The sequence below is a fragment of the Aplysia californica genome, unplaced genomic scaffold (assembly GCF_000002075.1).
Source record: "Aplysia californica isolate F4 #8 unplaced genomic scaffold, AplCal3.0 scaffold00544, whole genome shotgun sequence".
NCBI classification, from domain to species: domain Eukaryota; kingdom Metazoa; phylum Mollusca; class Gastropoda; order Aplysiida; family Aplysiidae; genus Aplysia; species Aplysia californica.
Window position 1 is genome coordinate 331,705 of NW_004797814.1, and position 12,500 is coordinate 344,204.

General features: G+C 38.5%; 2 protein-coding genes across 2 annotated transcripts in view; both read left to right on the plus strand.

Moving 5' to 3' along the window:
* Positions 1-2,595, plus strand: part of LOC101860920 (asparagine synthetase [glutamine-hydrolyzing]) — a 64,145-nt gene extending 61,550 nt beyond the window's left edge. Inside the window, exon 12 of the mRNA XM_005106578.3 lies at positions 858-2,595. Coding sequence (XP_005106635.1) covers positions 858-1,055 — 198 coding nt within the window. The 3' untranslated portion in view covers positions 1,056-2,595. The remainder of the gene's footprint in view (positions 1-857) is intronic.
* Positions 2,596-10,286: 7,691 nt separating this feature from the next.
* Positions 10,287-12,500, plus strand: part of LOC101861311 — a 58,852-nt gene continuing 56,638 nt past the window's right edge. The window contains exon 1 of the mRNA XM_013087090.2: positions 10,287-10,520. The gene's annotated coding sequence lies outside the window, so the exon portion shown is untranslated. The remainder of the gene's footprint in view (positions 10,521-12,500) is intronic.

Consider the following 12,500-nt stretch of genomic DNA (forward strand, 5'->3'; position numbering starts at 1 on the left):
AGAGAGAGAGAGAGAGAGAGAGAGAGAGAGAGAGAGAGAGAGAGAGAGAGAAAACAACGATGTAGAAGAGATGAGTACAAACCACATACAACAAGAAGAAAGATTGTTCCCAGCTGGTGCTCGTGTGAGTGGCTGGTGACCGGTCGGGTTTTTGAGTTCGCCATGAATTGAGATCCTGCGCGAGGGTAAATAACTTATGAAGGCAGTCTGTCTGCTCGGGTGTGACTTTAGTCGGGTGAAAAGGGGCGGCTCGGGGAAACAAAGAGAAATGAGAATGAAGTCAAACGACGAGATGGGATTAAATTAAACAGTTTACAAATATTTTACACTTTTAAGAAAATCAATAAGCTGTTTTGCCCACTTGGGTAATGTTGTACGTGTTCTGAATAGATAGTATAGAAAGTGATGTCTGTTTTCTCCATTTGTTTCCTTTAATGCGTTTCCTCTTTTTCACCGTCTGTGAGTGTGATATTTACGAAAAGATGCTCTCTGATATCAACAAAACGGGAAGCTTGGAGGCACCACTGGTAGGTTCTTTATCTTTCTATTCCCTCTGTTTTTTCTGTTTATCAAGCTTTTTCCGTACACTAAATGATAGTTATTGTGTCGATGTTCTTCTCTTTTCGCGTGGGTGGTTGACGGGTGCTCTGGTGTGGTTTGCTTCTTCTTTCCTATCAATCATCTACAGTCTTTATCTCCCCTCCTTCTTTCTTGTGTTTGTTACTCTCTTTTAACACCTCTAATCTTCAGCACTCATATGACCGTATAATGTTGCAAGAGCCGTAAAATTCTTACTAAAACAATCTCGTTACTCTAACTTACACTTTTCTTAACAAAGAATATTCTTCCACTTTCAGATCAATGACAGCACTTTGAGCGAGGCAGCGTCGCTGTACCCCCACAACCCTCCAAAATCCAAGGAGGCGTTGTATTACCGCCAAGTGTTTGAGAAGCATTACCCGCACAAGTCCCACTGGATCCCCTACTTCTGGATGCCCCGCTGGTCCACCGCTGAGGACCCTTCTGCCAGAACGCTCAAACATTACAAACAGTAGAGAGGATATCTGCTGTTTGAAACTTCCACCATAAACAGCTTCTTATTTCTTTTTGCTCATTCTTTTTCAAGTGTATTTGGGGAAGACGCTTGAGGCCTACATGCGATGCTATCTTCATTTGAAGTAGGAAATCCTTGAAGAGGGGGCATATGATCTAGCCTCATTAAGTTCACGAATGCAATAACCGCAAGGGACTGGGTGGGGATGATTTAAAGAACATATTATGATCATACGTGAGATACACATAGAGTATGTGGATGTTTTGAAAGGATGTAAAACTGTAGGGACCTGTTTCTCCAGTTTTAGTGATTACATACCAAAGATTCTGTGACCGATGATGGCACATTGCCTTATATAGATAGAGAGATTGTGAAAAAGAAGCCTAGGTGAGGAATGAGATGTGGCATACGAAGTGAGATAGTGGATTCAATAGGTGTGAATATTAGAGTGTGTAATCATTTTGTTCATGATTATCGCTAAGAATAAACATTCTTCTTCATTTTGTATTAGTACCAAAATAATAATATATCTGATAGCATGCATTCCAATTTAAGTCGCCTTTTATTTGTTCACATCAACAAGTATTGCTTCATGAGAAAAAAAAAACCCAATTTCATTTACTTTTTTTCACGTTTGCTTGAGGAAAATACCTCAATGATGCTACGATCCTAACTTTGGTGTAATCTGGTTGTAGCGTTAATTTGCTGACTTCTAAGTGTGCCATTGGTATGTTGCATACTGTTGTAAAAATGTACATAGATATGTTTAGCACTTGTGTTCTCTATTTTCATAATACTGTCCCTGGGTCTTGTAGCCGTCAGGAGCGGTGGACACTTTTTAGAGCTCGAGCTTCTTTTCGACATGTGTGAAATGATTTGAACGAGAAAAAAAATGACAGACCAGCTCTATTGATGCATATAAAATTAAAAGAGCTTATGATAAGAAGGGAGACTTTAAGAATGAAGACAAATTGATGTGTGCACGTGAGTTATTATTGAAGTGGCTACATGCATGCTACAGCGGCTGTATCTATAATACGTACGAGACAGTGAACAGTGACGTAGAAAGGAAGAACAGAGACAGCGAGAGAGAGGGAGAGAGAGATATAGATAGACAGATAGAGAGAGAACATAATAATAATCCATGTTTTTGCTTGTTGTTGTAATTGCTGGATCTATTCACGCATCTTTTTTTCTTCTTGATAGACATACGGTGGGAAGGTAAATCATTTGTTCTGAAATGGGAAGGTAAATCAATTCGATTGTTTCCTGCCTTGACTGAGAGAAAGTGGAAAGTGTTCAGTGAAACGAGTAGTTCAGAATGCTATTACGTGATGCACATAAACTTGATCTTCAATGTAAGGCTGTGTTGACAACTAAAATGGTGAATTTCGAAGCTGGCTTCTCGTTCATTTCATTTCAGTTCAAAATAAATCTAATTCTTGAAACAATTTTGAGAGTTCCTCAGCTTATCACTTTCTTTGAAATCCCAGGTATATGTGCTGACTGTTCAACTTAAAATAAATTATCCAATAACATGAGACGGATTCATCTTCCCTGGAAGAGAGAGAAATTGAGGAGAAAGAGAAAGAGAGACAAAGAGAGAGAATAAGTGAGTGAGAGAGGTGAATAAGTGAGAGAGAGAGAGAGAGAGAGAGAGAGAGAGAGAGAGAGAGAAACACCACTTTAATTGTCCTGGGCTACGGTCTCTGGTCCTGGGTTCGAAACCTGACAGCGACAGAACATTTTCTTATCTTGAAATGTGTGTGTGTCTAAAGAAAGGTACCAAAAATCGGAGTTTGATCATTTGGAGTTAAGGGTTGTACGTTATAGGCAATTCAATGCTGAACACGGTGGTTTTTTGAATTTTTGAGATATCTCAAAATAGTTTTTTGAGATATTGCACATTTTGTGAAGGAGGGTTTAAAAAACTAAATTTGAGAAAATTAACTTTTAAGTTTAGGACACATTATTACTTTAAAAAATACCCTAGTTTCAAAAGTATTCAAAATAAAATATTTAAAAGTCAAATCAATGAAAACCCTTTTAACACATTGTTAAAAAATGGTGGAACTATCATTTTATTGTGGAAACACTTTTTGATCAAAAAAGTAAATTTTTGTCATTTTCAACCTGGAGCTCAAATGTATGGTCTGCGGCGACTTTTGGTACCTTTCTATAGGCACACACACAAATTTTCTCCTTTCACCTCGTTTCCTGCTCTCTAACTATGTTCGGTCGTCTGCTTTCGTTTCCACTTTCTGCACAACCCCCCCTCCCCACCTTTTTCCCCTTCCTCCAGGCCTCCGACTCTTTCTACAGCCTTTCTACAGTGACGCATTGGCTCCTTCTTATTGCTGTCTTTCAGCCACGCCCCTGTTCTTATGATAGATAAGATCTAACATTTAGCGCTCTCGGAGGTTCCGTGTACAAGTTGTACATGTTATAGATCCCTAGGTGGTCATAAAATCGATAAGAGTAGGCTTCGGTCGCACCCTGGTAAAATTCGAAATGAATTCCTACCAAACTGAAACTTGAAAATGTTTAATGTGCCACGCACGATCATATTTTGACCTTATGCAGTTGCACGCGCCGTAACACACTTTGAAAAACTGCTGTAGCTGTTATTACTGATGGATTTGTTTTCGAATTCACCATCATGCCCGTACATGAACAAGGGAAAATCTGGGTATAGTGGTTTCGGCAGTCGAACTGACTTTACTTGTTAATTGTTGAACAATTTTGGGAGCGAAGTGCTCTAAATGTTGAGTATTTTAAAATCAAGTCTTTGTCGTTGGAAGTTGGAGGGGTATGTTAACCTTATAGTGCCGGAAACACTCACAAAGTTCTACTTTCACTTAAAAGTTGTTGGAAATGAAACCTTGATTCTTGATGAGACAAACGTTTTTCTCCTTGATTATGCCACTGTTTGGTTACTTACGTACGTGCATCCCTGTGTGAGTGTGTATTAGTGTGCTAGGTATTTGTGTGAATGTATGTGCCATGTTTGTTCTGCTTGACAACGCCTCTTCTGGAAGTTCTGTCTGCTGTTTTTGTCCAAAATTATTACTAACGTAATAGTCGTACGGGGTAGTTGATAGAAATTCGAAAACAAAGCAACAACAACAACAACAACAACAACAACAGCAGCAACAACAACAGCAACAACAACAACAACAACAACAACAAACAATAGTTATCTGAGAAACTTAAGGATCGAATTTTACCTTATCATCCAAATCCACCAAGTCTGCTCAAATGGGGAATACAGCCTGCCGATATTTTTAAAAACATTTTTTATTGGGAATCCCGATCTTTATACTTGTCCTTATATTTCCTGGATAAGTTTACTAATTTCTAATTCTACTTGATATGGGTTCAATGGCCGATTGGCTATATTTGTGACTCCACTTGATAATGCACACCCGACTACTAGGATAAACTTACTCCTGGGATTACACAGCCATCAGCGGATCCTGTTCTGGTCGTGTTTGTTGGAACCAGTTATTAACTTGGTCAGTTATTCATCGACATCCGCACACTGTCACCTCGGGTGTTCTCGATAAAATGACCGCTTGTGGCCGTAAGTAATGACTGCCCTCACTTTTCCTGAGCTACCCTAGTAGCAGTGACCGCTGTACGACCCCCCCCCCCCACTCCCCCAACCCACCCCCCATACTACTGGACTGTAACGTCAACTGTTATGCCATGGGAAGGAAAAGCTCAGACATGTTTGTTAGGCAGATCCGAATTAAACGTGACCTGAAGGTCACCATTACCCTGGTCATTGAAATGGGCCAATTGTTTTGAAATAATTGTTGGTTTTAGTAGTGGTTTTACGGCGCTCGCAACCGCATAAAGTCAAATGAGCGCCAAGTTTGAAATAATGCATAAGCGCTAAAGACCAAAGCATGTTAATACATTGATTTGATTAGGGCTGCAATGTTTAAGTATACATGTAATGCCACAGGCACACAACTTTTGATACAAAATTAGGGCCCCATGAGAGCTCAAATAATCAAACTTTTCTATTGGGTATTGTCCCCAGATCAGAAATCGTATAATGTGACAAACGTAACCGTAGCTAGTTGCTTACAGCGTAATGGTCTTGAAATATTCGTCCTGGCTGCTCTATTAGACTTGTACACTATCATACTTACTGCCGAAAATTATATTCATGTGAAGGTGGGGAAGGTTGGGGGGGGGCGCTGTTTATAGCATTAATAGCTATTTGGTTTATCAAGCTTGTTCGGGGTTCAAAGAATTGTGAGTGTTAACCACACACTGTTGGAAACAACTGTTTAGCACGTCATCTTCCCCTAATAAATAAACTGTCTTTTCTGTTCTTTCACAACACATTTTATTTGTGATAATAATAATAATAATAATAATAATAATAATAATAATAACAATAAATGACATTTATATAGCGCTCAACCCCAATTAAAGTACACAGGCTCTGGGCGCTTTGCAATACAGTAGTAGAGCGTACAATAATAACATAAAACGTGTTCTGATTAAAAGAAAACTACTCCGAATATTCATCTTATTAATTTACAAACAGAAACGACCTCAGCTGACATATTATGAATGAATCAAAAGATTTGATCTCTCTTAAACTTAAAGTACTTGGTAAAGTATTTCAGATCTTGGGGCCTTGGTATTCAAATGCCCTTTCACCCTTTTAAGTTTCATAGATGGTAAAATAAATTTCTTTTTGTCAGCTGATGTTTCTTGAAACATTCAAGACAAGCACATTGTTGGGGAGTCTTAACATATTATAGTCAACGTTTTATTTATTCCGCAGAAAATGAAAATAATGTGCGTCACGGAGAACACCAAACTTTTACACGGGTTAGCCGCGTATTCCCCCCCCAAAAAATAGGTTTTTAATTAGTTTGTTCTCTTTGAAGTAATCGATTAGAAATTAAGTGGCATGCTATTATCATATTATTCTTATCTTTCTGCAAAGAGTCTACGTAATAAGATGGTCAATTCCTCTCTTTGAGCCAATTTAAAAAGTGTCCACAAAATTCGGTGGCGCCCTCTTCGCAAATGCGCACCCTTTGCGAACAGAGTTACCCTACTTGTGTTAAAAAATCAAAGTGAAACTAACAAGTTTTTGAATAAATAAGAATTCAAATTTCAGAAGAGCGCTTTTTAGAATTGGTTACTCTAACAAAAAACCTCTTCCGGAGGAAGGAGTGACTGTTTTCTTCGTTTAATTTGACTTTAGAATGAAAGGCGAGAGGTCATTAAAATAAAAACAAAACCTTAAAACTTCGCACTGAATGAACCCGAATAGCTGATGAACAGCAGTTGATCTGCGCACGCAAGGAGGTGCTATTCCTATTCTTCTTCTGGAGAAGCAAAAAAAGACCTTCAAAACAAACTGCAGCGCCATCTGAAGGAAAGAGCGGACTTCCGGCGGACACGTTTTTGGCTGAGTTGACCATCTTGTTATGTACTATCTTATCCTTCTGTTCAGTGGCATTAGAATCGATGCAGTCAGGTTCAATTATTTGTATTGTATAATTTCACTCCGATCTTATCGTCAAGCTCATAAGAAAATTTTCGAAGTCATTTTTGTCCTGTTCGGAGTTTTTGGTTCTGAAATGAAGAGCAGCGCCAGCTTTGTAATATAATTCACTTGGACAACAAAATCATCCAAATATGACATCAATGGATTGTACAAAAATTCAAGCGTTTCACAGAGACAGTTGTTTACAAGAAACATTTTTTTCTCATTTTCCCAAAATGCCTAAAAATTACTTATGCATATATCTTACTAGCTGGGCCCACTTTCGATGAAAGGAATGATCGGTGTATTAACGCCAACTAAAAGTCATTGGCCTACTATTTTACACTCTATTGGAATGCAGCAATAGATCTAGAGAGATGCAATAAAATTAGAAGGTCTAGAATCAAGATAGACTATACTCTCAAACCAAAATGCGCTTCGCGAAATATCACTTCCGGCACTTCGGCTGTGGAGGACAGAGCTACGCAGATTTGTTTCGTTTTTCAACGGAATAATCACTAAGGCCAAAGAAGGACGAGAACTTTTTGTCAAATATATTTTTCTAAATTCATGAAATGAATAAATCAAAATTCGGGCTCCATCATGGGGACTTATCTATATTTTTGCAAGTACTTGCCAACGTTCAACTCTGTAGCTGTCGTAGTTTTTGGGGAAAAGTACGCGGATGTTTCCAAGGTGCCGAATTATTTAACGTTATGTTTTGATATTCTGAAAGAGGCGAAAGTACACAATTTGGAAACATAAGATTTCAGAAGAGGACATAGTAAAGTAACACTACAAGAGAGAAAGCTCAAATATTATCATTATAAGCTCAAGTATGGACAGTTTTCAAGAAGTGTAACAAAGTAGGCCACCCAACCAAATAATAATTGAATTAAGACAGCAAACAGCTAACAGCCATTCTCACCCTTCCCCTTATTACCCATACTCGCATCGCATCACCTTTCCCAAATATAGACTCTATTCTACAAACTGGTATTTATCAGCAGTGTTATGTATGCAATTATTTGGACAATGAAGCAACGTTATTTCCAAGGAAACGTATCCACGTTTTGATGCTTTATGTGTACACACCACAGAAAATACAAGAGACACATACGTATATATTTCTTTTTCTTATCATTCTTTTTGGTAAGTGTATTTGATAAAGGCAAGCAGTACTACTCTCTTTACAGACAGCTATTCCCAAAGAGTTGAAGAGGGAACAAATTATATGGACGAGTTACTGACCGTGGAGGAAGTAAAGAAATGCATAAAAAGAGGCCGTTATTATCTAACACCAAACCTTCTAGCTTGACCAATAAAGAACTAAGTACTGGTTTGAAAGAGTGGGATTTTTTAAAGCATAATGTAATATGTTTTATGAGCTCTTTTACGTATCGGTGGAATGGTTATTAATTGAAACGTGAGATCTATAATGTCAACGAGGGCAAAGAGAAACAGGATGAAAAGTTACTGGATAATGATGGTGCTACCATCGTCATCATCATCATCATCATCATTGTTTGGAAAACAGAGTAGGAGGGAGAGTCTTGGTTGATTTACAGACAAAATAATATAAAAATATAAAATATTTAAAGTTTGTTGTATTGAAACAGCTCCACGTTTTGCCTCTTGGGCCTCCTCATAATCATCATTATTGTATACGGAGAATATATGATGATGATGATGATGATGATGATGATGATGATGATGATGATGATGATGATGATGATGATGATGATGATGATGATGATGATGATGATCAATAAATGAAACATGAAGAGAAAAACAATACCCAAACAAAAGAACAACATTTAATCAAGAGAACGTCTTTAAAAGTACACTAGAAGCAACAAGGATAAGATGAGCAATAATGGTCACTGAAAAAGCAATCAAATCTGCTGTATTTTTCACGACTGAGGTAATTGCTTTCTGGTCAGTTGAAGGTCAAGGTCTCGAAGAGCTCGTGATGGTCAATCGATCCTGCCAAATTGAGTTTTCTTCCTCATGAATGTACAAGAATGTGTTGAATTATTGCAGGGCAATAAATTATACTTAGTTGTTCTTTATAAACGTAAAGGCAGGAGGAAACACGTATTGGCAAAAGATGTAGAACTGATTATCCAGAAAATGTCGATAGTAAACCTGATGTGATCTGATTCTTGAGATGAAGTCTCCACGAAATCGGCAGGCGCCAGAGAGAGGCCAACGTAGTTCCTCCAAATGGAGCCCTGGGTTCAATAAGAGCTTCCGTCCTGGCAAATTTGAAGACGTCGTTTCCCATCAATGGCATCGACACAGCAACATGCAAATTGCTTAAGCAAGCAGAACGTGCGTTCTCTGAGAAACATTGTTGAGTTTAGGAACTTGGTGAATTTGACTAAACGAATGAATAATCGCGATATCAATAGTTTTCTTCGGGCGATTTTGAGGAAAATTCTTATACTGTCGTCTTAAACGCATTTCTCAGAGTACCTACTTTTCTCCATTTATAATAAATATTTGGATGCTGAGGTTTGTAGTACTTCGTATGAGATGAAAATAAAATAATACCAGTTACAACGTTGTTCAGCGTTAGAAATGTCTACAGTGTCAACACTTATGTTTAACTATTTTAAGCTTTCATTGAGAACTGTGTTTGGGATTGGCTGCTGTAAAACAAAGTTACTTAAGGAGAAGATTTCAAGTGATAAAATTCGCAAGAGCCAGAAGTAAAAACCGTCTGGCCTAGATTTTACAACCTATATCTACTCAAACAGGATCACTTTACAGAAACAGTTGAATTTTAGGGAAACTTTAAACATAATCGTTTGACATTTTTGGAATATGGAAACAGTACTTCCTGTGACGAGTTAGAATTTTATATCAAAAGACGACAGGTTTTGATCCTCGAATTACTTTCAAGTAACTAAAGGAGAATAAGCACCTGTCCAGTAAAGTTGAGCCTGAATGTTTGGGTCGGGTAGAAAACCAAACTCGTCAAATGCACGCATACCAAATGATTTTGATAGAATACGGCAATAGCACTGATAACCACAGCGACATCAGCATCAGTAAAACAAACAAACAAACAAATGAACAAGCAAACAAACATGTAAAAAAAACCATAAAGTAGAATATCGGATGAGCATACACAAAAACAAAAATACAACTGCAGCGTAAACAATAGGAACAACGAAATAATGAACAATATGAAATTAACTCCTAATCAAAACAACACACAACAACAGCAAAAAAACAAAGAAAAACAAATAATTACAACATCAACTTCAATCATATTTACAAAAGAACTAGATTTTGAAAAAAAAAAAAGAGATTACGGTCTTAAACAAGCCAAACCATAGGCGAATATTAGCAATGGTAGCAGAGGCAGCAGCAGCGGAAAAAATTAAATACAGTAACGACACCAACTACAGCATCAGGAAAGAAAAGATAGAACCCCCCGACCCTCCAAACCGCCCCGGTTATCTCTAATGGAAAACCAAACCAACATCCCGCATTACCCTCTCCCTCCCCCTCCCCCCAAAATTACCCCCAGCCGCCCCGCTCATTCCTTTCAGAGGATCAGAACACAGATCGATGCACACACACGCACACACTCACACAGACGTACTCACTCACTCACTCTCTTACTCTCTCACTCTCTTACTCCCTCACTCTCTCACTCCCGCCAGCCCATCTCACGCCTCCTCGTCTGACGTCACAGCAGTCTATAAAGTTGGCGCGAAACTTACACTCTATTTCACATACGTGGGTCTTTCCTGCGACCTCTGTGCTGGTCCTCCTTGCGCGCACTGACGTGTCAGATTGAAAGGAGGCAGAAAACCCATAAAAGACGTTTTAATTTTATTTGCAAAAATAGCTGTCAGCGCACACAGTCGTTGGTTGTGGCAGAAAGCATCAGACCAAGAATTCTCTATCGTTTTCAGACAAGTTCAGTAGGTAAGTTAAGCTACTTGATTAATTCTAATTACAGGTATACGTGATTTTTGTGATGTTTCTTTCATTTTAAAATGAATTGTCTCGATATTTTTTCTAGATGTCTATCCTTTAAGTGTATTTTTATTATAATCGTGGCAGCCTCTTTAGATCCCCAATTTTTGGATCTTATTAATCTGCTCTTCTGCCTATTTGTCAAACGAATGAATGCTTGACTCTCCCTTTTTAATCGGAAACAAACGTTTTGAAGGGACATTTTAGATGCTGTGATTGTTCAAATGGGATGGAGGAGAAGGTCGTTATTATTCACTATTTTCGTATGTGCCTGACCGATTTGTTCCGCTTATTTTCTCTTTTCTACTGCTGTTCATTCATCGGTATATCTATTTATTCATTATTCTAAATATCAATTTTAGCGAATCAGTGTATACACGTATATATTTCATTTTGCCAAAGAGTGTTCATCGGACCCCATCAAGTCATTAGAAATAGAAACAAGAACTTCTGTTTCTCGTCTCAGCCCTCAGTACCTGCTTTGGAAACGAGATAAATAAGCAATCAACATGTCTTTTCTCATCTATTTGAAAATAGCTTCAGTCTTATCTGACGTACTCACAGTTGTCCGTTACTCTGTATTTTGGCACAGCACTGAGAGCGAGTTACGAGACAGATGTTTTCTGACTGACCATTTCCTGTTCTCGCGCGGAGTGGGAGAAGTGTGAGAGGGTGGTGGTTGTTTGGGGGTGTAGATGAGAAGGAATTACAATGGCTGACGGGTGGTCTAGCTCTGAATATTGACTGTTTGTTATTTGGGAAAAGGGGGTGTCACCACTTAATACCCACCTCCTCACTTTCTATAAAATGAGATGAGGAGCTGTAAACGATTTCCAGATGTCTCTAGCCAAATGGAAACAGGATCGCTTGCACCCACCCTTGTAGAAGGTTTTCCCAGTTGAGCGGAAGTTTAACCTATGTAGGAGTTGACTTATTCTTTAAAGCCGAAGAAGTTAAACATTTCAAATGTGTATACCGACGCTGTTTTACGCTCCCAAACTACTGGTCCAACAAAACAATTATCCATCTGTATGACTGTTAATAGTGTTAACCCTAGATTTTGAATGGATTTGGTTGTGAAAAACGTAATACTTTCTTCGGGCATCGTGTTTTCAAATTTCAAAAAAGCAATGTTGACGTCATTTGTTAATTTAGGAAAAGAATCCATGTGAGACAGCAAAATACGACAGTGAAATAGTAAAGAAAGAGGACATTAATAATTGACACCCCCTCCCCTCACCCAAACATCTCTGCTTTGGATCTGAGATGCATCATGCCTCGATAACACAATTTAAGAAATTCAGTTTGTCTTTACATAATTATTTTTCACAATCAGCTATCAGAGAGAAAAGAAACCGGGAATACAAAGTTTGCACGTCAAAATCCTTTTACGAAGCGAAGAGCAAGGCGTTATTTCTGCATACATAATAATTTAAAACGCAGTAGATATAAGCACGTTTTTCTAACTTATACTTTTTTTAAGGAAAGAAGGAAAACGTCATTGATTCAATGGTGGTTGAGAAAGGAAGGCATCTCGAGTGCCCGCAAAGAGTGGCCACAGCAGTTCTGCACCATGGTACTCATACAATTATTTTAGTAGAGATTTGATTTCTTGCTGAGGAACGTGTCCCGCCCCTGGCTGAGGCAACGGTCTTGTTCGGCTGCTCTTGGCGGCCTCAAGGTTTCATTTGGTTCTGCTGTCTGTGAAGAGAATCCCTAAAAATGCCCAATAGGGTTGCCAGCGTCTGTCTTACAGTGGTTAGGCACTTCACGATTGCAAGCAAACACACGAAAGTTTGATTCTAAATTTGAAACGTCAATACTGTCGAGTATTTCTGTTTTTCTTCGGCGACGCTTTATCCAACGGGTAGAACCTCACAGGCAGTGTTCAGCAGCCCGCCTACTAATTTATATAATATGTGTCGATGA